The sequence below is a fragment of the Camelus ferus genome, chromosome 18 (assembly GCF_009834535.1).
Source record: "Camelus ferus isolate YT-003-E chromosome 18, BCGSAC_Cfer_1.0, whole genome shotgun sequence".
Lineage (NCBI taxonomy): Eukaryota > Metazoa > Chordata > Mammalia > Artiodactyla > Camelidae > Camelus > Camelus ferus.
Window position 1 is genome coordinate 30,054,940 of NC_045713.1, and position 27,628 is coordinate 30,082,567.

The window sequence follows — 27,628 nt, forward strand, 5'->3', positions numbered from 1 at the left end:
GGAACAAATATCATATCCACATGACTTAATCCCAGATGCAAACTAGGCAGCTCCTCTGGGCTGTTCCCAGGATCCTTGCCTCAGCAAGACCCAAAGCAAACTCTCTGCTATTCCCTCCACTATGAAACCTACTCTTAGCCTCTAGGATCCCTTCCCTTGGCTACCAGCAGTTCCCAAAATCAGAAATGTGGGGGTCCTCCTAGACTCCTCCCCTCCACTCTTCAGACCCCAGAGTCAGTCTCATTGATTCTCCCTCTTGCACTCATTGCCTCCCCGCCCAAGTTTTATACTACAGTCCTGGTTCAGGCTTTTACAATTTCTTGCCTCAATTTCCATATGTCTCCCAGCTAGCTTCAAGTCCTTACCCGCTTTCAGTTCTTCCTCTGCAACCTTCCAGGAGGAGATGGTTAATCTCTACTGTTCAACCACATCTCCCACCCCGGATCCCTTTTCCACACTTCCCACTGTGCTCTGTGCCCCAGGAGGCTGATTTCAATGAACTGTATCACCTGGCCTCCTTTGCTTTCTGGAATCCACCTAGACTTGGCCAGTGGGAGGCACCAGCAGGCGACTGGAGGGTAGAGGAGAGTGGTTGGGTGTTTGTCCCTTCCTCCTCCCCACACCTCCCCCACCCCCCGCTTGCTGCCTCCCTGTGGTCCCAAAAGTGGCTCCGCTGCTCCATGGCCACAGCTCTGCAGAGCTCTGTAACATTGTTTCCTCCTTTCCAGCCTCGAGATACCTGCTCCCCACAATGACTCTACTACGGTGCTTCACCAGCCCTCACTGGTGCCGCTAACTGCCTAAATCTCACAGCACAGTCCCTTTATGAAATAATATTTGGCTAAATTCTTTGCACTGAGCTATCTCGCCCATGCTGGAACCCTGACTCACAGGGCTTCCCCACTGTCTGTAGGAGAAATTCCACATGACACACTACTGGAATTATTCTTCCACAAGTTTACCTCCCTTCCTCTGTTCCTGGGATTTGGGTGTGAAATTTCCCCCATTTTTTTGTCATAAGCTTAGCAAATTTTCCAAGATAAAGGCTTTCCTAGGTCTAGCTTTTCCAAACAATGGTTAAAAAAATTTTTTTTTTCCTTCAAGCAATAGGAAGGGGCATCACTCAACACTCTTTTGGGTGTGAACTACAGAAACCCAACTCAAACTAATTTAATTTAATCTAGTTCAAGCTAACTTACACAAAACTAATTGACTTACACAAAACTAATTGGCTTACACAATTGGAACGTGCCAAGCTTCAGGTCTGGTGGGATCCAGGGTCTCAGATCATGTCAATGTGACTTGATTTCACTGGCTGCGCTCTCTTGTCTGGTCTTTGTGCTCAAGCAGCCCTTTTCTTCACCATGGTCTTGAGAGGCTCCAGGTACAGCCACGCAGGTTCAAGTCCAGTAGGAAACCAAGAGTCCCCAGCAGACTGGACAACAGTCCTAACCATCCTTTGTCCACGCTGGGACACGTGCCTCTTCCTGAACCAGTTGTCTGGGCCACAGAGTGCAAGCTCTTTGTCCCTGCAGGCTGTGAGTTGTTCCCCAAGAAAGTCAGATTGGTATTTCTAGAAGAAGGGGGAGGGTAAGCTGGACAGACAAAACCAACGGACATCCACTGCCTTTGCTCATTGGCTCGTTACGAGGATCAAGCGACAAGTGCTTGCCTGGGGCATGGTTTGGGATGGGTTCTCCCACAAATGTGTGGCTGCCTCCTTCCCCTCCCAGAAATCGAAAGCCCCAAATCCCTTCCATGAGAGGGTGGACGTGCCCAAGAATGGAGACACTCCTTTATTGTCTTTCCAGAACTCCTTTCTATCACTTAATGCCCCGAGGATACATACCCTCCCGTGAACCATTCCTGACTCTCTAAAACTAAGCAATGTAGGCATAGAATACTTGTGTGAACTACTGATTTTATCCCCCCCAAATAAAAATGAGATGATACTAATATCTCCTGCAACTGTATTTTTGCCACTTACCTCTGTCAGCGACGCCTTTCCGTAGTGGTTTATACACATCTGTCTCATTGTCTTACTGCCTGGATATTCCAGCTTCTGGATGAACGATAGTTTATTTAACTGGTCCCTTCTCAGGGCAAATGCCACTATTGTTGCCCAATATCCAGTTCCCCCTTTTTCACTAATAACGCAGCGCTCACATTGTCGCTGGGGACATGACATTGCAAATGAAGACTGCCAGTTGCCACCTTCCAGCTCTGCATGACTTAAGTTCTGACTAATGGGAGGTGGCCATAACTGAGGCATCAGAATGGGGGTCCTGCCCGTAAAGAGAAGGGGCACGCCCTCTCCATGACACTGTGCCTCTGCTCGCTGGCTAGGCTGTGACTGGGAGGGCGAGCTCTCCGCCCACGCAGAGCAGGGCAAGGCTGCAAGGATGGAAGGGGCCCTGACTCCTTCCAGCCAGACGGCTCGTTGACAGATCAGCCACAGCAACACAGTTCTGCTGTTGAAGCCACTGCCTTTTGGGGTCTCCAGTCCAGCTGGTGAGCCAGTACCCCCAACCACAATACCAGAACCACCTGGCCACGCCCCAGACCTAGGGAATCTGACCCCACATCTTAACAAAATCCCTGGGTGGTGCCACGCACATTAACGTCTGAGAGGGGCTGATCTGATAGACTTAATGAAGGGTGGTTCCCCTGTCTGCGGTTTTCTACTACAAGCGAGTGACTACTGTGGTCCGCTCTCCTAGACTAGAATCTCTCTGGGTGAGATTCTAGGCATAGGATTGCTGGTCCATGGCAGATGGACCTTTACCAAAGTTTTTGATGGTGGTGTTTTTTAGCTGTTTTGATTTTTTTTTTTTTTAAAGATTTAAGAAGGGTCTCATGGGAAAGCCTGCTAATCTCTCTCTTAGATAAATGTACTGCACAAAGCGTCTTCCAGAAAAAGGGAATCAGAGTGCTCCCCCTGCTGGCTATTTTCTCCACTTACAGGCAAGTGGGTCCAGGGTTGAAAGACCTTGCAACTCCAAGCCCTCCAGGGGTTGGTAAAACCGCAGCAAATGAGGAGGATTCCGCCCTCACCAGGGCTGGCTGGAAGGCTTCAAGGCTACCCCCCCGCCAGAACGGAACCACTGCAATGGGCATGCAAGTGAAGGGTTGTTGGCAAGAGTACTAACACGCTAATGCAGGACTGACCAAGAGGGAGTCTTAAAAAAAGGCTAGACGGAAGCATGATTGATGCACCACAAACCACGCATATTCAAAACATCTAATGAGGGGGAGGTGGGAATAGCTCAGTGGTGGAACGCACGCTTAGCATGCATGCACGAGGTCCTGGGTTCAATCCTCAGTACCTCCATTAAATAAATAAATAAAATTTAAAAATAAAAAATAAACCATTTCTTTAAAAAAAAAGTCCAATGGAGAAGTTTCTAAATTGAAGAATAGTTGATGTACAATATTATGTAAAAGCCTCAGGTGTACAACACAGTGATTCATAATTTGAAAGGTTACACTCCATTTATAGTTATTATAAAACATCAGCAGTCGGCATGGAGGGGAGGACGACAGTGCGTTCGTTCTGGAAGGAGACAGTGTGTGGACTCCTTGGAGATGGTGAGAGATGCTATGAAGAAAGTAAAACAGGGCGCATGCTAGACCCACGCTTCTCACCCTCGGCTCTGTGGGCACGTGGAGTGGGGTCACTCTTTGCCGTAGGGGCTGTCCTGTGCGTTCAAGGGCATCTGATAGCATCCCTGATCTCTGCCCACTGGACACCAGCAGCAGTCTCGCCTCTCCCTAGATGTAACAGCCAAAAATGTCTGCAGACATTGTCAAATGTCCCCCAGCTGAGAATCACTGTGGCTGCAGAGGGGAGAAGACTATTCGAGAAGGCTGGGGAAGGGTTCCTTGCAGAGGCTCCTCTGCTTGTGGTGGGATCAGGACCCAGCCAACTGAATACTGGGGGGGGGGATAGGAGTGATTCAGAGGAAGAGGTTATGCCCCGGGGCAGGAATGAGAAAGGAGGTCTGGGGAAGATGGGGAGAGGGGAGCAGGTCAACAGGGGTTGACCGCCCCAGGCCTGCCAGCCTGCAGGCTGTGATAAGGGGCTTGGGTTTCATTCTAAGTGCTACAGAGGCCACTGATGGGTCGTAAACAGGGTGGTGATTGAGCTGAGGCCCTAGAGTTTAGGGGCACAAGGGACTTTCTGTGATGGTCATGGGTCAGATCTTAACTGGGATAGGGGGGCTACATGAGTGAGGACATTTGCCCAAACCCACTGAGCTGGACACTTTAGAACTGAGATCCTGAATTGCATGAAAGCTATGTCTTTTTAAAAAGACAAAAAGCCAAAGAGCACCGTTACTGTTGCGGGAAGGATGGACTGTGGGGCAGGAGCAGAAGCTGGGAGACGAAGGGGAGGCTCTGGCAGGAGATGTCATGGCTGAGGTCATGGGGATGGGGATGGGGATGGACAGATGGTTGGATTAAGGCTCTGTCCTGGAGAAAGAGCAGATGGTTTGGATGTTGGGGGTCAGGGACCGAGCTAGTAGACTGTCTGATGGGAATTTCAACTCCTAACTCCAAAGGCCGCGCGCCCTTAACCGATAAATGGTACCTACTCTGAAGGGCACAGATGGGTCCGTCTGTGGAAAGAGCTGTCCCTCGGCCATGCTCTCTGGCCCTTAGGCACTCACGACGTCCCGTTTCTGCCCATCACCTGAACTGCTGCTTCCGGAACTAAGACCATCTTTAAATGTGGCTCATTTAAAAAGTAAAACTTGAATGTGTTTATTTACAAGGAAACCCCACAAACAGGCATGACTTGTTACATCTAGCAGGGGGCAATAACGACCAGCCCAATAAAAACAGGCAGTGTTAGTGAACGAAAAATTCGAAATAAATAATGAAATACCTGAGAAATCAATGCCCAGAGAAGAGTAGGACTTTGGATGCTTATGTAATAAGGGCTGATAGTCATTGCCAGTTCTCACGGTCTCTCACTGGAGTCCTTAAAAATCTCATCTTAGTCACTTATCTGTGTTTCCATGGGAACAAATATTGAAACAGAAACCAAAATAAAATAGTGACTCTAGGAAGTGCAAATGAGGGTTTGGGGCCCTTGTTGAGCCCTGGGGTCTGGGGGTCTGGCCCGGCACATCCACCACAGCCAGGGAGAAGTTATCACTATTGGGTTGACATTTTTGTTTGCTTGTTGTTTTTTTTTGGGGGGGGTGGGGTGGGTAATTAGGTTTATTTATTTACTTTTAGAGGGGGTGCTGGGGATTGAACCCAGGACCTTGTGCATGCTAAGCACATGCTCTACCACTTGAGCTATACCTTCCCCCCTGCCATATGTTTGTTTATTTTACTTTTTGTTGTCAATTTATTATTTACCCCTTTGCCAAAACCCAACTAAGCGGGCATTCATAAAGGGGTATAGGTTTTTATTTGGACACGGACATATGCACAGAGAGAATGCCTTGGGAAGATGAAGGAAGAAATTGGGGTGATGCTTGCAAGGGTCGCCAAAGATTGCCAGCCAACCAATTTTTTTAATGAATGTTCTGAGACCTCAGGACCTCATGCATGCCAAGCACGCGCTCTACCACTGAGCTATATACCCTCCCTCACCAAAAGCTGATTTTAACAACCTATGAAATCACGAGAACCCAGGTGGTTCAGTGATATGGTAGGATGGCAATGGGGGTCCATGCATTGGATTCAGGCCTGCAGGGTGTTTGGGCCATTTAAAGCTTGTCTTCTGGAAGTGGGGCTGGACTATGGATACAGCTTCCCTCACTACCCAGAGCTGAGCCCTGCTCTACCAGCAGGTTGGGGTTCTTCCCTACCTAGTGGGCCAACAGCCGGCCAGGACAGGGGCATCCTGGACCTTGAGGACTGAGACAGGCCCAAGGTCTCAGGGCCGGGAAGTCACTCTCTTGCCCCTGCACTGGAGCTGTCTCTGCCACTCAAGCCATGCGGAGCTGAAACTCTCCAGCTGTGCTTCTGCAAGTGGGGTGTGTGGGCCTTACTGTGGCTCATCCTTCCGAGGCATTAGGGGCTTCCTGAAGAAGAGCAATTTAACTGGCTGTTTGAAACACTGTTTTTAGATGAAAACCTTATAATGGAGCAGAATGAAATACTCACATGCAGCTTTAACCAAAATTGCAGAGTTTAAAACTCTGCCCCCAGATCCTAAGGGGATCCGCATCGTCCATCCTCTCCTTGGCTTTGGAAGGGTGCTGGTGGACAATTTGAGAAACTGTACTAGGACTTTGTGTTTCCTATTCTACGGCCAGTCTGGGGTGCTCAGAAATTAAGTAAGAAAACACACACAAAACACTAGCTATGTAGAGAACCCTTAACATTCTGTTACCCCCCCTTCCCCACCACCCTGCAAATGCCTCCTCAGAGGAAGTGCCACCAGGGCCACAGGCCTGGTTCTTTGTAAGGGGCTTTCGAGGTTCATCTGGGTTGTTTCTGGCTCTTGTTCAGCGACCCTGCCGCTCACATCTGAAATCAAAGGATCAAAAGGAAAAGGTCTCCTCAATTCTGGAGAGGGAAAATTCAGTCAAGTCCCGATGCACGGAAGCAATCTCTCAGCCGAACACTGAGCCAGCTTGCTCAGTGCAACTTCTGTCATTCCTTTTGACCCAAGTATCTCGCCCTTCCCCTCAATTCCCATCTACACACTATTTAACCCAACTTAGACCCTGTCAGGAACCTCACCTCCACTTCCCTGGTTCATCCACCCTCACAATTGAATGGCGTGGCACTACCACAACCCTGGGTCCTCAAATGTCAACAGGTAACAGCTGTCACTCCTTCAACACCTGTTCAGTGAATACCTAGTGTGTGACCACGTGGATTACAGAGACTAGCAAGAGGTTATTCATCGGCTGAAGCTCAATGATCACCAGCAGTGATGAGGGGATAACATTTTTGTGGCAGGCAGCAATGGGAGGCGGTGTCTACACTTGATGGGGAAAAAAACCCCGGGGAAGCTGACCACAGCGATCACCGTCTTTGAGGGTAAGGGAGCGCTGGGCAGGCTGGTGGCAGGTGTGGAGCGGGACCAGGGCAGCTCAGTGTGTCCAGGGGAGCGGGAGCAGGAGCTCAGTGGCCCTCGGGAGCTCTATTTGCAAACGCATGACTGGATGTATTAAGACGTTTAGACTGACTCTTACAGGCTGTCAGTGAGTCGAGGCCACTCAGCCAGGGGGATATCGTGGTCAGACTAATGGCCTGGACTAAGGCACAGGCAGCTGAGAGATGGAGGAGGGCGTGGGAGTAACACAGCCACTTAGGCGAATAGAGCTGTTTTCTTTAAGGACTAGGCAGACAAGGCAAAAATCAAACCACTTTTACTTTTTTAAATCAAACACTTTATTTCCACATAACAAGCGCAAAAAACTCCCAAACACTTTTAACAATACAATTAACGCAATTATGAAGTCAATTATATACTACTCAAAGCCCCAAAGGTCAATCAGCTTAACGTTCTGAACATTTCCAGACGTGGTTTTTCAAAGCTACCTTTGGTTTTTGGAAAAACCAGTATGGAAGTCGATATACATTGAATGCATTGAACAACATTAGCTTACACCTGGCAAGTTGGAGCATGATTTGAAGTCATACACTGAAATGCATACACAGGTTCTGGCCCAAGGCTCCTGCAGTGAGGAGGGCGGGCCGTGAAGGGGGAGAAAAAGGCCGGTCCAGGCTGTGGCATTTCTCATTTTGTAACAGAGGTATGAGAGTTTAACACTAGAACACTGTCAAGTCATTAAGCTTCATGTTCCAAATGGTCTCTTGCTGAGGCTTGAGATGGGCACAAATGGTGGGGAAGATGGAGTCACAGAAGAGTTTTGAGCAACAAGATCCCAAAGATGCTCAAAGAGGGTAGGAAGGAGCAAGCTACAGTTTCCCATTGTTCTCACATTATTTCAGGGTGAAATTGTGAATAAGTTCGGATAAAATGTTCAGATATTTGCTCAGATTGTTACTAGGTTGCTCTATGAGAACCCTCATACATAGCAACTCTGAAACTTTCGTTATAAAAAAGAGCGTACAAATAAATTCACAAAAAAGAGACAATTAATGTTGAGCAGCCAAAAAGTCATGGTTTATTATATCTGAAGAAATTTCATAATTCAAACACAACCAAACTGTACATTTTACAATCACATTCTATTTGTAAACAGTTAAAAGCCACTGACTTCTTTTGCATCTTAGGACACAAACAGTTAGAATCAAGGCAATGAAATGATGGCAAATTCTGTACTGTTAAAATTTTTACCCTTGTTTAGTCTCTCTTCTTTGACTAAGCAAGCATTATAATACCATTTGTGGGCAAAAAAAGGGGGGGAGGAGAGAAAGAAATTTTAAAAATGGTGTAACTCGTTAGTTTGCAACAACATTTAAAATTTTCTTTGTACAACGAACGATCCTGTAAGCCCAGTATCTCGGTTACAGTATGCATAGTTACTGATTTCGGCTTTAAGGTACAACAGTTAGACAGTAACACAGTCACGAGAGAGCAGAGACGCACAGAGCCACTTGATGGGGCTACAAAAATTATTACCTACTGATTATTAGCAAACCGTCATCACTCACTAATAAAAAGACAGCATCTGAAAGCAGAATCTCAAACTCCAGCTTTAAGCATTTTTTTGTTTTTTTTTTTTTTTTTTTTTTGGCAGAGAAAATTCTTTAACAGAGCAGTATGTAGTATCAGTGCTAAAAGTTGGGGTTTTTCTTTTTTTTCCTATAAGAAACTACAAGGAGTTTTTTTTTGTTTTTTTTTTTTTTTTTTAACTGGGGAACTGGTTTTCCTGAGAACCATGCTCTTTGATTTAGGACAGGAATAGAAAAACAAAAGAACATGGCCAAATGCTGCTCCTTTTTCCCAGAGATAGAAAGCATCTTTTAAATCATCCTCCATTTTTTTTTTGTCTTTTAATTTTTTTTAAATGATGGAAGAGTAAACATTTTTTTTTCTCAAAAAACAAACAAAAAAATCTGTAAACAAGAAGGTTCAACGTGGGAACCTTCAAAATAAAATGGAAAGCCTATTCAAAGTGCAGGGCCCGTCCTGGGTGGCAGGTGGGCTGCAAGTCACAGCTGTGGCCACAGTTTTTCAAACTGCAGAGCGAAATTCTTTAGTTTTCTAACATGAAAAAACTGGTGCAATACTTTCATTTATAGTCCTAAGTCAGCATCATAACTTGATCTTTTAAACTCCACGATACCACAATAAGGTAGGCAAACATCAAGGCATAGTAGAGAGCGCACACCTTTTAAGAACATCCTTGAGTAAACATTTACACTGGAACAGCTGCCCCCCCATATTGCCGATTAGACGGAGAGAACATCATTCAGTGCAAAGTTAAAAGCTCATACATTATCAGCCCAAAAAAGGGTTTTGCAAAAAAGAAAGGAAAAAAAAAAAAAAAAAAAAAAAAAAAAAGAAAAAGGGGGAAAAAAAAAGATGAATGAAGGGGGGAGGGGGACAGGAGAGGGGGAAAAGAACCCAAAGGCTAGACATGATGACTACACACAAGGGAGCTCTTCTACACGGTTTAGCATGTATGGCGCTATTTGGGAGTGTAAATAGATAGATACCTTTTCACATTATAATATTGGCCTGCATGATTCAAGTATTCAAACTGATATGTTTCAGGGAAAACAAAGTGGAAAATGTGCAGAGAAGAGCTGTTCCCACAGGTGGCCCCTGGCTGCAGGCGGCGAGCCCGACTTAGTGCTCCTTTCTTTCGCGTCTTGAGGTCGCAGTCCGTGCGTCTAGTCTACACTGTTACATGGACTCTCCACCCCCACCCAGGTGGTCAACAGAAAGAAAAGCGTTAATGGGGGATGGGCTGCTAATTCCCCGGGGGTCGCTGCTGCTTGGAGGCCCCCACAGGCTTGTGGAATAATGTGGGGTCCCCCAGAGGGAAGTGCCATGAAGGTCTCCACAGTTAGTTCCCGACAGCCCAGCACCATTCCAGTGATTGAGATCGGTCCGGCTGGAGAACGAGTGGGAACAGTCGAGGGAGCCCAGCCGGCTCTGGCTGGACCCGAGAGACTGCCAGCTGGGAGAAGGGGTCAGAGACTGACTTTGTGCAAAGAAACGACTGATCTCCTCTTCACTGGCAAACTCAGCAAGAATAGTAGTGTTCCCCAGTACACACCTGGAGAGAGACACAAGCAGGCCTGGTGAAGACTCGGGGTACCTGAGGCTCTGAGTCAAAAGTCAGGGTGACACTTTGAGTTTCTGCTTAAAAAAGGCCCTGGAACGGGGAGAGGGAGCGCACAGGGACCCAGCCTGCCCTCCGGCCGGCGAGCGCAAGCCCGAGGCGGGGCACGGGCCCAGGGCGCTCCAGGCCAGGACGCGCCACCCAGAGCCCGCGGAACCCAGGATACAGCGAGGCCTGCGCTGCGGGACCGCACGCTGGCCCAGGGGCGGCACGGGGCCATCAGCCGGGCTCTCACTGCGCACTGAGGGGACCCAGGTCACGCACAGAACGGCCAACTTACATGTGCAGAGACTTTTGTGCCTTCACTACCTCTTCTTTTGAACTGTAACGGACCAAAGCATTTCCATGTGGGAGGTTCAGGTGGAATGTTATCAGTGGGCCATGCTGCATGCACAGGGTACGCAGAGTTGAGCCATCGATCTAGGAAACAGGGTGTGGGAACTGCCAGTTAGACGCACCGTCACGAGGACCGTCCATGGAGGTGGTCCCAGGCTGGGACTCGGTCCTGTCTCTCTTGCCCGAGGTTCTTCACTCCTGGTGCCGCTCTTCACTGGGACTCACTGCTGTGATGGGGTTCAGCACCCCCCGCCCCACCTCCACTGGTCCCAGAGCCATACCTCTGTGGCCTCTAGACTCCTGGACATTCCCCAGATCCCCAATTCCTTAGTTAGCCATTGCCCCTGCTGTGGCTTCATGTCTTCTCTCTTCCCTGCCCTGAGGACAGGATTCATCAAGGCACTGCTCCCTGGGGGAGGAGGGGGGCGGGCTCTTAACACCCAGCCTCCAAAGGAGGAGGGGGGGTGGTCCAGGGACTGAGAAAACGTTCTAATCTACAAGGGCAGACAGGGCTCCTCAAAGGTAGTATGAGCACCACCTGCATCAAAGTCATCTGAATGCCCGTACAGAAACTGCAGATCCCTGATCCGAGCCCAGATCTACGGAACCAGGTCTTTGGGGATGAGGCCCAGGGCTCTCTTTTTGGTCAGCTCCTGTGCATTTTACAGTGTAGAAACCGCTGGGTCAGACCGCCAGTCTGTCTGAGGCAGCTAAAGGCCATCCTTCGCTGTTTCCTCCGCCCAGCCTCCACACCTGCTCAGTACCACTCAGAAGGCCTGGGCAGTCCTCATCTCAAACAAGAATGGAATCCTCTGCTCTCCATGCTACCTGGTGTGTCCACACAGACAGGACACCTGACATTCTTACCTGAGGTGTAAGGTTTTTTAGAACAAGCCAATTTGTTATTCTCCCTGAGCTGCTCTCACCCCAGCTGGAACCTAAACAAGGAAGAAAAAGGGCAGGTCAGTTTTCCAAGGCTGTGGCCTGAATGAGTGTTCAGGACAAACACATCCCAGTCAAACTGCAGGTATTCGGGAGGGTCATCTGGGCTCTCATGGGCGTCCTTCCCTTCCTTCCTCCTTCCCTGCACTTCCACACGGGGTACTTTCTCCCCAGGCCCAGCATGCCAGCTCCCCCCCAGCTCTGACCAGTCAACTGCCGGGGCACGTGGCTCTGCCTCTGGGAGAGCGGGCTCAGAGGGCTCCCAGCTTATCACATGGCAGGCTGGTGAACCAAAGGCCAGATGTCTTTACCATCTTTCCCTTCATAAAGCTAAACCTCTCTCAAAATGATCGCCTTTGGGGAATGGCCTCAGTTTGGGATGATCTCAAAGGGATTTAAGAGCTTGCAATCGTCCACACATTCCTTGTTTCGTCTGTGTTCCCACGGGGGCTCCCCGTCGGCTGTCCTGCTCGGCCCCACCACATCCCTTCTCCCAGCAGCAGAGCTTTAAAACGTGATCAAGTCACTCCCCATCTACAACCACTTAAAGGTGCCTCAGAAACACCGCGTGACTTAGGACATCTGCACGACAGAGCTCACGCCTACTCATCTCCCCCTGACGCTGCTCCACCTCTTGCCAAGCTCTGACAACTCCAACAGGAAGCCCTATGCTTTCCCAGGCCCCAGTGCCTTGATACTTGCTGCTCCATCTGTTTGCCCGGCTTACTCTCACAGGCCTTCTGATCCCACTCAATCCTACTGACCCTTCTGAGGGTGAGGGCTCCTAGGCCACTTTTATTATCGCCCCCACCATGTACCACCAGTCACTTAGCTGGCACCCAGAAGATGTCTGTGGCCTGAAAGAACCACATACATGTGACACTGATCACACTAGTTTGCATTTATTAGCTTGGAACAGACTCACGTGTTCTTTTCCCATAATTAGAACTTTTCTCCAAAAGAAACAATGCAAGTTTTATTTCAGCCAATCACCTGTCTAAAGACCAGAAATTATTAATGAAGTCTTACTACCATTTTCAGCCTGGAGATGAGCATGTTTGGTCCATTCTGGGGGCAGGGCAGGAAGACGGATAAGATCACATTTACTGGTTGAGCCAGCAGATAAGCTCTGAGTTGTATTTGTGGTTGCGTGTGTTGGGGGGAGGCAGGGGCGGGGCATGATGCCAGCACAACTCCAGTGCCAGTCGTCTGCAGAAGGAACAGAGGCGTAAGGCAACCGCTTGCCCCAGTTTCCTGGGACAGTCCGGTTTAGGCCTGTGCGATCCACCCACAGCACCCTTCTCTCAGACGTCCTGCTGCCTCAGTGAGCTCTGCGCCACCCTAAGCGCAGGCCAGGCTTTCACTGCAGCAGGCCCCACTCCTCAAGGCCCAGGTGGGCTGCTCCCACCTCGCCCAGGCTCGGCAAATGGCAGCTTCTGCTCTGTGTGACGTGGTGCCTGCTACGAGCAGGAAGTTAATACACTAAGATGAGCTCTTGAGGAGCTTCTGAAAGGAAGGAAATCCCCATTCCATTAACTTTATTGCTGACCGCTGTGTGTCTTTGGGTAAAAGTTCTTAAGTAAACCAGGCAAAATTTAAAGTAAAATTTGAGATTCTCAAAAGCATGGAAGTTGCAGAAGATGGCAATGCACCAGAAACCTTCTGTTTATAAATAAAGTTCTAGTCCTGCTTTATAGAGGGTGATGCTGCAGTCTGCTGTTTAGGTCTCTGTTAAACTAGACTGCTGGTACTGGCTAGTTTCAGAAAATTAACCACATGGAACCACCGTATGCACGCCACCTTACCTGGGGTATACCTGGCGTCAGAATTTCCCCATCCTCCACCTACACGAAGGGGAGAATTATCCCACGTAGACAAGGGTGGCTTCTGACCAGTCAGTCCCGGAGGTGGGCGGGACGGAGCAGTGATGTTTTTAGGTGGCAAAGGGACCTTCCACAGCTCATGAGCCAGAGAGGTGTTTGTAACTGAACCAGGAGACCATGTCAATTTGGAATCACTATTTCTGGCTACTCAAAGGGAAAAAACAAAGTGGGGGAGAGGGGAGATAAATGCTTTCAGAAAAAAGAAAATTTAAATAATGATTAACATTCATTCTCCCACTAAAAGCAAATCAAACAAACAAAAACTATAAGAAATCCCCATATCAAACTAAACTGCCAAAGAAGAAAAACAGAAAGGCACAAGGAAACTGCTCCCTTGCCTCAAAACAGCCCGTCTGTCTGTTATTAACAGTTTTAAGACCTGCGAGACTTAGTCCAGCGTACAAAGCTATACTTAACACTGCTCTGAACCGCTCTAACACAGCAATTGGGAACTCAACAACTGTAATGAGTCACTCAAGACTGACACTTAGGCCATCAAATAGATTTTAGCACTCTGTTGTTTACTCATGAAAAAAGGACTACAGAAGTAGCCCCAACTCAGGGAGCCCTCAGAGCAGACATTTGCTGGGGGGCACTCTGTGCCAAGAGCTGAGCTGCTGGGTGCTTGGCTACCTCTAATCCTGACACACATGCGACTGAGGATCAGAGAGGTTAAGCCACTTGCCTAATGGGTCCAGCGCACAGCCAGGCACACAGAAAACTTCTCAAAATCATGCTTAAAAAAGCCCCATGATGGGGTAGTAGGGGATGGAAAATTTTATAATTGCCATCACCATCAATTACTTTTCTACCTGATCCATAAGCTGCATGTTTTTAAGTTAGCACATCTCAAAGTGTAATGGGAAGACTGGTCACAACACAGTTTATCACTAGTCCGAGTACGGAACTGACTGAGTGTTTATAAGCTGACAACAACCTGACACTGCTGCCCTAGCCCCCAAGTGCATAGTCATTTTTCTAGCTATTCCAAGTCCAGGTTTACTACATTTTACAGAAGTTATCAGTCTGTAGAAGGCTGGATATTAAAAAATAAAAGGTCCTTCACTATAGATAGTTGATAACCACTGCTTTGAATTAAATTACATTTAATTACAGAGCTGAGATGGCTCTCAGATGTGAGTGACTGTTCAGTGAAGGCTGTTTTAGTAGATTTTAAACAAGGGCAAATGGTGTTAAAAATATTTTCCAGGTTTCAGAAATATACTTACACTCTAAGCTCCCTGAGAAGAAGACTGTAGATCAAAAGAAGCGGGATTAAGCGTCACAGCCCCGCCCCAGGTTCTGAGGACACCCCTCCCTCCGACAGGGCCCTGGCGAGCCCGGGGCAGGACCCACCTGAAGTGCTTTGTGCTGTACTGCTGAGGGGAACGTTGTAGTTGGAGGCACGAATGGATGACCAGGCACTAGTTGAAGGCAGCGTGGTGTTCAAGGATGAGGATGACCCTAAGTGGGGAAGAGCCAATTAATTAGTCTTCCCCAGAGTAAGGGATCTGGCATCTGAGAATAAGCAAAAGCACCAGCAAACCTGCGACCCTGTAACTGTGGCTCCCAGCAAGCAAGCAGGCAGGCACGCTCAGGGCCACGGGGACAGTGCCTAAGACTGCAGCCTCCTTCCTGCCTTTGAAACAGCATGCAGAGAGCTTGCTCACTGTTTTCACAGTGGCTCAGAAGAGGTACTTGCCCTCCCACATCCCTGTCTCCTACTTGTCTGTGAGAATACACGTCAACAATGAGATACAGCAAGAGATACCCCCGAGAAACACCAGCCCCGCCTCTCGGTACCGGCCCCCACGGGGAGGGCCCCTTCTCACTGTGCCCAGCTCCTGCCTCTCAAACCCGGTGACTTCTCCTTGGACAGTTCACCAAGGCACCCAGGGGCTGACACTACCACTTGGCCAGGCCTTCGTCCTCCCCCACGTGCCGCACATTCAGTCCCCGAAACCTCGCCTTTCTTCCTGTTGTTTTAAAACGCCCCTGATGACCCCTCTAGTTTAGCTGCAGACTCGATCCCTGCATGAATCATGGCAACAGCTAACAGGCCTCCCTCTCCAAGCCATTCTGCTCACCACTGTCGGATTACCCCACCTTAAATGTGGAATCTCCCACTCAAAATCTCAGACGTTTCTTTCTTTTAATATCAAATCTAAATTCCTCTCCTGACTTTCAGAATCTTCTACAAACAAGAAGAAACCCTTGTTTGTGCAAGCCACCAGATTCTTTTGTTAACTCCCAGGCTGTGAGGTGTTATGTCTGGCTCTGTCCCCATGTTCTCCTACAGAAGCAGTGGCTTTAACTACTTCCAGACGTGGTTGTCTGCGAAGTTCAGCCACTTCAGAGTGAGGAGGATGCTTATCTTACCACTGTGCTACGGCAAACACTTGTTAAGAAACAGGTATTTAATGAAGTGTTGGCCGGTTTACATTTTCTTTATTATAAACTGTTCAAAGGGACATACGAGAGGACATGTGTTACAGAAACAGAGAGGGTGTCTTTATTCATCTCATTCACCTTGTGTCTAGTGTGTGCATGGAACACCTGTAAATGCCTGGGGTGAATAACCACGTGGTAGATGGGAGGATGATTTTTATTTGATAACCCATTAAAAAGTGCATCTAGACTGCAGGGACCCTTAAATTGTTCTTATTTTCATTCTCTGAGAGACAAAAAAAAGCCAAATTGCTTCTCCAGATGAAAGTTCTTTAATATCCAGAGTGTATAAACAAATAATGTAACGTCTTTTACAAGAAATGCCCGTTTCTTAATAACCACAATAGTGAAACTTGTAATAAAATAGGCACCACACTTCAGTTGTTAATACAGCTACTGGAAGGCAAATGCCTGTTGGTCCTTTGTGTGTCAGCTTTCTGAGATAATATACGTGTTTACCACACCAAGAGATAGTAAGTCCACCCCATTTTTAGAGCAGCTGAAGAATCACCTATGGGAAACTGAGAATTCTGTTTTCACTGTCACGAGTCCCATGGTTCTGGTCAGGTGTTGGGACGTGCTAGTGACACTTGCTGCTGAAAGTTTCACATCTACTTTGAGCCATTCTTAAACTGTCCTGCATCACTGAGAAACTGAGTTGGTACCAGCCTACATACCACTGTTCCTGTCCCTGAGGTGGTCAACTTCCCGCACAGTATTAATTGAAAGATTGTTTATGACACTGCCAGGAGTGACGTAAGGGTCAGTTTCAGGGTCAATGTTTGGATAACCTTTCCATGGTTCACCAGGGCGAAATTCTGGAAAAAAAAATGTAAAATTAGTTCAGGCTTAATCATCATCCAAGAGTCCATTAACTATCCCAAATTTTTATCCCTAAAGTCTACACAATTCTCAAATATTTCCAATCAATACCAATGCCGTAACAGGCTGACTCAGTATTACGATTATTATGAGCTGTTATTTATGAACACTTACAAATTGATGCATGGAGTAATTTTAATGGGTATAATATAGCTCTAAACAGTAAGATTTCAAAGTGCTTTATTACAAAACTTAAAGCTGTAGCAATCTGGACAGGACAGAGAGGCCACAGGTGCATTTCTAGTGATTCCTCAGCAAATGAAAACATGGTCGAGCCAGTTCCTGGACACAGCTGGAGAAGAACAATGAACGAGGGTTTATGGATCCTTTGTGCCGCCAGCGGAACTAACCCCACCTTCGGAGCTGGGAGCACAAAGGCCAGGTACACTTATCAGCCCAGACTTGGTGCTCACGTCTCAGGGGTCATTTCTGCATTCTCCTCCATCCTTAGTGTAGTTCAGTCCAATCACACTGAATTGCGGCCAAATCATGACCACAACTAGAGGTAACAAAATCTTAATGGAAACAAACGCTCATGAAAGAAGCTGTTGGCATTTTACCTGGTGGCCAGTTAACACTGCTAGAGCCATTAGGCGATTTGGCACGTGGCCAGCCATCTCCTATTGAACCTGGAGGACTGGCTGGTGAAGTACTGCTGTTCATAAAGTCGTAGGGAACAAATGGAGACTCTTCCAGCCTGAAACCACTTGAAATAGCACCTAGAAACAGAAAATGGTAGTCAACTGTGAGCAAAATACACCACCGCATTCATTTCTTGTAGTTTGTCAAATATAGTAAGTAAACTTTCTATTAGATCTGTGTGCTCCAAACTGGACACCGTGGGTTATGTGAAGATGCGAGGAGGAAAGGAAGCCCTGTGCTTCCTTCCAGACTTCAGTCACTTCCACGCCCCGATACGAATGGGGTCCTTGCCCTCAGTGACAGTATATTCTAACAAACAGCCAAGTAGATGGACAGAGAGCAGAAGGAGTGTGTGGCAAGGAGGGGGGCAGGGCCAGCATGTAAAGGGCTGGGGAAGAAGATGCTAGGCAGTGGCTGTGGCCTGCACAACGACAAGGGGAAGGATTGCTTGGCACATGTGAGGAACTGGAAGGCCATTTTGTCTGAAAAACAGTAAGTGGGAGAGAGAACAAGGTGAAGGAGTGGGGCCCTGGTCTTGAAGAGCAGAGACGACCAAGCAGCTTTTGTTTTAAATGCTTGTAATTGAAAGGTCCTGAACTGGGGTATGTATACACGCTGGTGGGCACTAACCCAGCCCGGACTTGATTTAGTTATTCTACCAATTCCATTCCCTCTCTTCTCTGGCTTCCTTATCTAGTTATTACTTTTATTTGAGTGAACTATGTATCTTTTTTGTAAGCTGAATGAAAACCACCTGGAAATAAAATGGGATGTATCTATAAAGCAGTAGCTGTGAATAAAATAGTAAGTAAGCATAGTTGCCAAATTTCAAGTGATTAATTCTTATGAGAGAACCAGTGATGATAAAAGCATTCCCTTTATAAAGTAAGAAACAATTCTTACTTATTAAAACTTCATTTTATAAAAAAGGAAAATAGATTTGACATAACTGGCAGCTATGGCCCAATTATATTGTATTAATCACTGCATGGGAGGGCATCAGAAAAATAAAACTTAAAATTTATGTGGTAGGTTTAGCCTGAGCAAATAGATTCACACTGGAGAAATGGCACTGTCTCAGACGTGGGGTATCTCATGAGATAACAACGAAGGCAGCAACAATACATACCTAAGCCTGCTCTAGTGCTTAAGTGCTTCAGAGGTACTGCCTTATTCCGCCTCAAAACACAAGAGGTATCATCATTATTCCCACTTAATAGCCAGGGGACCGAGGTTCAGAAAGGCTGTTACTCGCCAGTAGCTAATAAGCAGCACAGCTAATTCGGAGCAGGGCCAGGTGTCAATTCTAGAGCCCATATTCATTTTGCCATTTTGCCACTGTCTCAGCTCCTACCCCGACTCTTAAGGAAAATTTCAAACGAGATACTCTACTAAGTGGCAGATTCTGCTTAGAATCCCAGTCTGCTTGATTTATGGTCTAACGTTCTTTCTACTACATGACAATTTCACCTTCAAGTTCTGATAATCATCAGTCCAATGTGTACAAATCAGCAAAGCAACATTTGAGCCAAGTCTACTCAAAGTTTCAAGATAAAATCCAAAAAGGAAAGGAATGTATGTCACAAAATACTCTTTTAATACTAATCAGAGGAACATACGTTTGATGTTGCTTGACTCAAGAAGCAAGTCCCTCCGGCTCCTCCCTCCCTATTACTTTAAAAGCACTCAGCCCCATCGACCTGGCTTCCTACACAGCTCCTTTCACTCCCCTTGTTACTGCAAAGGTTACTGAATCATTTTGTTCTGGGTCCACTGTATGCAGCACAGAGTTGGAGTTTATAAATTAGTTTGACCCACTTGCATTTATCAAACTGACATACATTTAGTCTTAGTTCTCTCATATTATTTTATATGATGCCTTCTATTTCTTTACAGATTCTTTAAAACTTCTGAAAACGTTGATTCGTTTTTTATTTTTCTCTGTAACGGTAGAAGGCTCATAGCTTTTGTTTAGTGGGTGCCTTTATAACTTACACGTTTAATCTTCATTTCTTTTTAAAAAATTTTATTGAGATATTACTGACATGTAACGTATTAGTTTCAGGTGTGTGACAATGATTCGCTATTTGTATATATTGGGAAAGGATCACACAGCTTTTGAATAATGACTACTCAAGGTCAGGCCACTGTCATCTTTTATTTGATCAAACTCTGGGATCAGGTAAGTAAAGTTTCCCAGCTGATCACTCTGTCCATGACCACTCCCCAGATCTTCAGTCTGCAGCCAGAGTAATCTTTCAAAAATGCAAATCTGATCATGTCACTTCTCAGTTCACCATTACAGAGGGGGTAACAATCAAATTCTTCTATATGCTACTCTTTCAGGTTCTTAAAACTCTGGCCTCTGCTCACCTCTCATGGTTCCCCCTCCTTCCACCTCTGCCTGCTGACTCCTGTTTATCTTTCATATCTCAACTTAAGAGATCAGAGGCCTCCCAGAAGCCTTTTCCAACTGCCCTCAACTCCAAGACTGAAATAAACGCACCCCCTCTCCTGAACATTGTACTTTTCTCTGGGCATTGAGGAGGGGACAGGGATTTTATAAACTGCTTTCAAGTCACAGAATTTTACATAAAGCATCACAGATACATACCCCAGCCTAGTCCTCACTTGACTCACAACTCCCTCAACGTGCATGCCTCCACTCCCTTCTACTTTCCTTAACAAACCTGGTTTTTCTGACTCTGGAAGGCGTGCAGTAAAGGGTTAGCACAGCAGGGCTAGACCGCACGCTGTAAAGAGCTGCAGGACTAGCCCTTGATGGCTCCCGGGCTCCTCTAGCTCCGAGAATATCCTGCCAGATAAGAGTTCTTTTGCATACCTTGGCCTTTGACCATGCCAGAGAATTTATAACAATGTGATTTATGGTGAGCATCTGTTTTTGTTCACCTGGGGCCTGGGTCATGCTGTTTTTATCTGAATTCCAAGGGGTCTACAGGGGGTTGCAGATTGAGCAGCTAAGATCAATCACACAAGTGTGCTCCACGTTACAGAGCTGACCTTTGATAAAGACTGAGGACACTGAGGCCTGGATGAGCTTCTCTGGATGGCCATCTTTCTACATGTTTTCACAGGTTATTGCTAGGAGAATTCAATCTGTGAGACTCCACTCAGAGGGGACACAAAAAGCCTCTCCTGGACTCTGTCCCATGTGCCTTTTCCTTTGCTGATTTGAATCTATACTCTTTTGCTGTAATAAACCATGAGAATTATTACAGCTTTTCTGAGTTCTGTGAGTTCTCCCAGCAAGTCAGCATATGTGGGGACCTCTGACACAGGTTTTCTTCAATGTGCCCTTTCTTCTCCCACAACTATGATACTAGCTCTCTAAGCTTCGATAAGTGGGGATAAAAATAGAACCTACCTCAGATTGTGATGCAAACTGTCAGAGGTATCCAAGACTTCCCCACAGGACTCTCCAATCCCAGGCTCAGCTCATCTCTGATGTGAGCCTGAATGCTGCTATCAGACCACCCCCCTTAAAAAACGACCTCTGCACCACTCTGCTGCTGTGGGACAACAGCCCCCATTTACCAACACGTGGAAATACAAATGCCACTGAGGCCAATCAGGTTTACAAACAAGTGAGGCAAGGTGCCTACAGGAAAAAAACCCATGGTCCTTATTCAGATAGAAACATGATGATAGGGCAGTATTTCTTTGGTTATGGAGTACAGGAAAAGCTCCCTCTACCAACGGGAGGGAAGGCAGAGGTGTGAGGGAAATGGGAAGAAAAACAAAACAAAACAAAACAAACAAAACACTCCCACCAAATAAATGCAAAGGTAAGTGGCTATAGACACTACCATCAGTCAAAAAGAAGGGAGTGGCCGTGAGCCAGCAAGCACAAGGGCAGCAGCCACTTACCTCTGGGCTGGGGGTGGGGGGAGACACTGCTTTGGAGCTTGCTGCTGGCAGACTCTTATTTCTACAGATGCCCCAAATCTGAATTTTCATATAAAATTTTCTGAATGTTTAAAGAGATATTGGTTCAAAAAATTTACTTTAAAAATAGTGAGGATCTAACAAAACGTAACACAAACTGGCAGTTTTGAGCTCTTTCCTGAAATACATAGTTAGATGCCAATTTTATTGTTATAAAGGAAAAAGACACTACACCAAAATATTAATAATGGAAATAGGATGATTAACATTTCTCTATTTTTTATAATATAAAGAAAAGAAAAATAAAAGCAAACAAACAAAATATGCCTGAGAAGAAGATTCTAAGCCTCTACCAGAAGAGAGAGAGAGAAATAGCAAGAGAAGGAAAAGAGCCACGGAGCAAAAAGGAATAGCTCTGGGAGAAAATACTGCATAAGTAACTACAGAGTTATTATGATAAGAAAAAGCACTTTCTTTAAACAAACTGAAAAGCCTTTAAAAAAAAAAGTCAACATTCTAAGACTTGAAATTTGGAGAGCGCTCGTATACAGATGTAAGACTAACCTGGTCTTTCTTCCAAGAGATGAAGACCAAAACCACAGCAGGTCAAGGTGCATTTTTAAGGTCATTTTTACCAGGGAGGAAAAATATACAGCAATGAAGAAAGAATAAAAGCAATCAAACAGAAGAAATTCTATCAAACATTCTTGATTTTAAGGGAAGAAGTAAAAGCCTGGAGAAATAAAAATCACACCCATGAAAGGAAACTACTAGCCTTGGGCTGTAAGGCACGTTACAAGCACCTGCTATAGCAAAGAAAATGGGAATGTTTGGGGGCTGGGGACACAGACAAAAATTAAGAAATTTGTATTATTAATAAGAAAATAATTTTAAAAACAAAAGGAAAAATAATGACAAAGTTTCAAGATGTCAAATTAAGTAGATTAAGGACAGCAGAATAAAACCACGCACTCATGGTCAATTAATCTATGACAAAGGAGGCAGGAATATACAATGGAGAAAAGTCAGTCCCTTCAATAAGGGGGACTAGGAAAACTGGACAGCTCCAGGTAAAAGAATGAACATTAGGCCATTAGAACACTCTCTAACACCATATATAGATACAAACTCAAAATGGATTAAAGACCTAAACGTAAGACTGAAAGCCGTAAGTGTTCTGCCTATGTTTCCTTATAGAAGGAAACATAGGCAGAACACTCTTTGACATAAATTGTAGCAATATTTTTTGGATCTGTTTCCTAAAACAAAAGAAATAAAAGCAAAAAACAAACAAATGGGACCTAATTAAACTTCAAAGCTTTTATACAGCAAAGGAAACAATTAACAAAACAAAAAGACAACTTAATGAATGGAAGAAAATATTTGCAAATGATATGACTGATAAGGGGTTAATATATTTTGGATATTAAACAACTCATACAACTCAACATTTAGAAAACAATCTGATTTTTAAAATGGGCAAAAGATCTGAATAGACTTTTTTCCAAAAAGGAAATGCAGATGGCCAACAGGCACATGAAAAGATGCTCAACACGGCTAATCATCAGGGAAATGCAAATCAAAACCACAATGAGGTATCACCTCACAACTGTCATAATGGCCATCATCCAAAAGAACACAAATAACAAACGCTGGCGGGGATGTGGAGAAAAGGGAACCCTCACACACTGTTGGTGGGAATGTAAACTGGTGCAGCCACTGTGGAAAACAGTATGGCAGTCTCTCAAAAAACTAAAAACAGAACTACCACATGACCCATCAATTCCACTCCTGGGTATATAACTCCCCCTAAAAAACCCCAAAAACACTAATTCAAAAAAATACACGTACCAAATGTTGGAAGTAGCACTATTTACATTGCCAAGATATGGAAACAACCTAAGTGTCCATCAAGAGATGAATGGATAAAGAAGATGTGTACACATACACACTGGAATACTACTCAGCCACGAACTCCTGCCATTTGCGACAACATGGATGGACATGGAGGATTATCATGCTAAGTGAGGTAAGTCAGACAGAAAGACAAATACTGTATGATATCAACAAACTAGTGAATCTAACAAAAAACAAACAGACTCACAGACACAGAACCAACCAGTGGTTACCAGTGAGGAGAGCAAAGTAGGGAGGGGCAACACAGGAGTAGGCGATCAACAGTACAAACTATCAGATATAAAATAAGCTTCAGTATATACTGCACAACACAGGGAATACAGCCAGTATTTTATAATAACTATAAATGGAGTATGACTTTTAAAGATTGCGAATCACTATATTGTACACCTGTAACATATAATATTGTACATTAACTATACATCAATAAAAAAAAACAGTAGGAACCTAGACTGAAGTAAAGGAAAATCATCAACCTTCTTATTCTGAAAAGAGAACATTATCAGAATGTGTTCCGTAGACTGCTATATATACAGGAATAAAAATATTTATTGTTTATGCTAATTACTAAAAACCTTAAAGATTCCCTCCTCACATTCCAGATTTATGCAGAAAAACAGTCTATGCAATAAAATGAACAGTGAAAAAAAGGATAAAAAAACGTTTTAAAAAAGAGAAGATAAAATGCAAACATAAAATTAAAAATTAAAAATTAAAAATCAAACATAAAATTATTAATTGAATTGAATGAAAAACAAATCTATGATAATAGGCTGCTTGTAAGAAGACACCACTGCCTACTACCTGCATGGCCAGTGCCAGGCAATGAGATAGGAGCTTTAGTTACTATTTCATTCAATCCTCAACAATTCTACAGTGTATCACTTCCATTTTACACATGCAAATTCCGTGGCCTTAAGAGTTTTAAGAACTGGGATCAAATCAAGTCTATCTGACTTCAAAACCTATGCTGCACGGTGACACCCCATTTACGTAATGCGTACTATTTACCCATACGCCCTCTGAAAGTACACTGAATATGATATGCATCACACTGACGAGAGCGCCGGAAGGAAGAAGACATTTCACTGTTACAAAGAAAATGGGGCTCAGACACGCAAAAGACATTGGAGAAATCATTTTAACCTGAGAAGACAGAAAACCATATGGCAGAAACATTTTTCTGTGTCTCACATCCTATCTCTCCCGCCATTCTCTTCCAGGTGCTTCACGACTACTGCCCTTGTTCCCGTCTCTCTGGGCCAACCTGACACACGTGTCCATGATGTCAACGTTCTGATGAACACCAAATCTTCCTCTGGCCCAGATTTTTCTTCTAAGTACTAGGCCTCTATTTCTAATTTCTTACTGGGCTTTTCCACGTTCGGCTATCCCCCAAACACCATACTCAACAAGTCTAGAATTAATTCATTATTTGGCCCAGCAGGCCTGCTTTGTCTCCTGCCTTTACTCTACCATTAACTGCATCACGGTCCACTCGGCCCTTCACTGAGCAAATGTTCCCCAAACACTGCAGTGTGCTCGGTGGGGCTACAGGTAAGCCAAGCACGGGCGCTGTCCTCCATGAGTTTACATCACGTGATGGAGACAGGCCTAAATGGATACCCACACAAGACGTATCTATATATATATCAAGAGGTGCTATTTGAGCACAAAGCCTGGAGGAGGCTTCTTGGAAATGACTCTTGAGCCCAGTCTTTAAGGTACAGGGGTTGGACTGAGGGAGGCAAGAGGCACTGGAGGCAAATTACAGACAATCATGTACACGCAGAGTAAGTCAGTTATCAAGCCTCTTTTGTCCTTAATTCTAACACTCTCTTCAGTGCATGCCCCCCTCATGTCCATTGCCCTCTTTCTCACTTGGATTTCTTTAAGTCTTATGTGCCTCCAGATCTCTACCATTTTCATGTTTAAAATAATTTTCGGAACAAAAGTTTTCCATGGTGGCTCCATACCTACCGTCTACCTGCACCTTTCTCTTTTCTCTCATTTGTACCTTCACTTCTAGACATGCCCACACAACAGAACCCACCAGCTTGTTCTGTCTTTGAACTTTTCACACTCTCCTTGCTCTTTCTCTACTTGTTTGGTAAACCTGAAGCCTCAGTTCAGATGAGTCCCTGTATAAAGCCTTTCCAGACCTGCCACACCCCTGGTTTGTTAGCCCGACTCACCTCTCCAGTGGATTTCACATTCTTGCTGGATTTGTGCTAATACATGTATTAACTTCTATAGTTCCTATCACAGTGTGCTCAAGCTATTTACATGTTTATTTTTGCTACCAAACAATGAGCTCCCTCAGGGCAAGTATTTTTACTTGCTTATGTACACTCAACTGTGTGCACGTCTGTACATATGTATCTATATATTCCAAGTGACCTAGCACAGTCCTTGGAAAGCAGAAGATATTGCATTAACATCCACTAGATGAATGGCTTAATATTATAGTAATATGAAGATGATATTTCTAAAAAAAATTTAAGAAGACAATAATACAGAATCTATATGATTAAACACACAACAAAATACATAAAGAAAGGATGTCAATATACAAGAAACTGACAGAAGTCAAATTATGGTGAAAGTTTTTAACACTTGACATCAGATTAAACTGAGTAAGTGTTAAGTAGAACATTAGGACAATAAAATAATAGCAAAATACTAAATGACTGACCATCTAAAGAAGGAATAATTAAAAATAATAAATGTATAATCTGATCTCTATTTTGCATTATAGCGTAATAAAGGTCAGTTTTTTAAACTAAGATTTAATAACTAATAAAAGCACTTTTTAATAACAAGGAAAGGTTCCAAAAGAATTTGGCTCTTAAAATATGCATTTAAAATAGAATAAAGGTCTAAATTTAGTATTCTAGCTTTTTTTAAAAGGCAAAACATAAGTATTTTTATACCATGTTTGCTGGAGTTTTGATCCAAAGATGTGTTCACAGAAATGCTGTCCACTGTAGTCCACTTCCTTAGTCTTGACTGTGGCTCTTTAATACTGTTCATATCCATATTTACATTCAAGTTTGAGTTCAAGCCTAAAAATAAAATAATAATTTAAAAAATACTTCATAAAATACAGTATGTTTTCCTTGGTACCACAACTTCCATTTTCTAGAAAAACATATGCAGCTAATCTAGTGTTTTCAGTCTTGCCTAATGTTCCTTAATAAACATCATCCTGCAGACGTGGAACAGCCAAATGATCACACACAGAAGCAGGGCAGGCAGACAGACACTCTGGGCTCCTAGCCAAGGTCACGCAGAACATGCCAGGAGAAAGAGCCACGGCTAGGTTGTGAGACAGAGCAACACACACAAATCCTAAATAGCTGGTCTAATACTCAATGATGGAATGGTTTCAAGCCATAAAACCATCAATACTGTAACTGCATGAACTATGAAAAACCACTCCATATAATTTTGAGTATTTAAAATTCTTTGGCAAAAAAGAGAAAAATTCTAAGGAAGCTAATATTAAAGTTTATCTCTCTAATAAAATATAACTCTTAGCTGCTTCCCAAGAGTACCATGCATGAAGAACTACGTAAACTCACTTTTAGTTGCTAACGTTTGCTTGTAAACCACTTTCAACTGGCTAACCAGCCAAAGGATATTGTCATTTAAAAGTACAAATTCCAGCTCTAATATCATACATAAGGGCAAGGCTCCCATATCCCAAGGTTCAAGTTACTTGAACTTTGCTGATGGCACACATCACACATCAGACTTAGATATTCTATTGGAACAAAGAGGAATTTCTATGTTAGATACTGTACAGAAAACTGACCATTAAGCCAGTGTTTCTTTAAGTGTGATTGCAGGGACCACTATCAGCAGAATCATCTGAGATGCTTGTTAAAAATGAAAACTTTTCAGTGGGAGTCAGAATCTTTGTTTAACACACATCCAGCTGGTTAGTCTAAAGTTTGAAAACAAATGTTTTAAATACTTGGGGCTGAAGAGAGTTCACGTGTTACTAGGTCAAACTTAAAAACTTCAACAATACGAATTCTTTAATATCATCCCTATTTTTGGAGAGAGTAATTTGATTTGCGGCTCTCTGGACTCATGTTAGACCCCACAGTTGGCAAGTTTTTTCTCTACAGGTCTGGACAGTAATTATCTCAGGCTCTATGGGTCGCATGGTCTCAGCGTCTCTATGCAACTCTGCTGTAGCACAAAAGCAGCCACAGAGAGCATGGCTGTGTTGTTTACAACATCAGGCAGCTGGCCAAACTTGACCAACAGGCTGTAGTTTGCCAGTGCCTGGTTCAGACAACCACACAGGTGCTTGCATGGGTTAAGCAGATTTACTTATCAGAAAAAAGTATTTCTTGCTGTAAAGCCAGCCAGTATAGGAAATCCCTTATTTAGAAACTTATCTCCTCACTGGCCCAATTTATCTAACCA

At 44.7% G+C, this 27,628-nt stretch overlaps 1 protein-coding gene across 7 annotated transcripts in view; it reads right to left on the reverse strand.

Moving 5' to 3' along the window:
- Positions 1-7,344: 7,344 nt before the first annotated feature.
- The window catches only part of TNRC6A (trinucleotide repeat containing adaptor 6A), a 175,993-nt gene continuing 155,709 nt past the window's right edge, over positions 7,345-27,628 (reverse strand). For 5 of the 7 annotated variants that reach the window (XM_032460841.1, XM_032460843.1, XM_032460842.1 and 2 more), the window contains 9 exons: positions 26,122-26,253; positions 17,284-17,442; positions 16,519-16,659; positions 14,750-14,857; positions 13,316-13,537; positions 12,543-12,719; positions 11,436-11,506; positions 10,513-10,652; positions 7,345-10,166 (listed from right to left, as the gene is read on the reverse strand). In XM_032460841.1, coding sequence (XP_032316732.1) covers positions 9,791-10,166; positions 10,513-10,652; positions 11,436-11,506; positions 12,543-12,719; positions 13,316-13,537; positions 14,750-14,857; positions 16,519-16,659; positions 17,284-17,442; positions 26,122-26,253 — 1,526 coding nt within the window. In that variant the 3' untranslated portion in view covers positions 7,345-9,790. The remainder of the gene's footprint in view (positions 10,167-10,512; positions 10,653-11,435; positions 11,507-12,542; positions 12,720-13,315; positions 13,538-14,749; positions 14,858-16,518; positions 16,660-17,283; positions 17,443-26,121; positions 26,254-27,628) is intronic. The other 2 variants (XM_032460845.1, XM_032460844.1) reach the window with 1 other exon arrangement.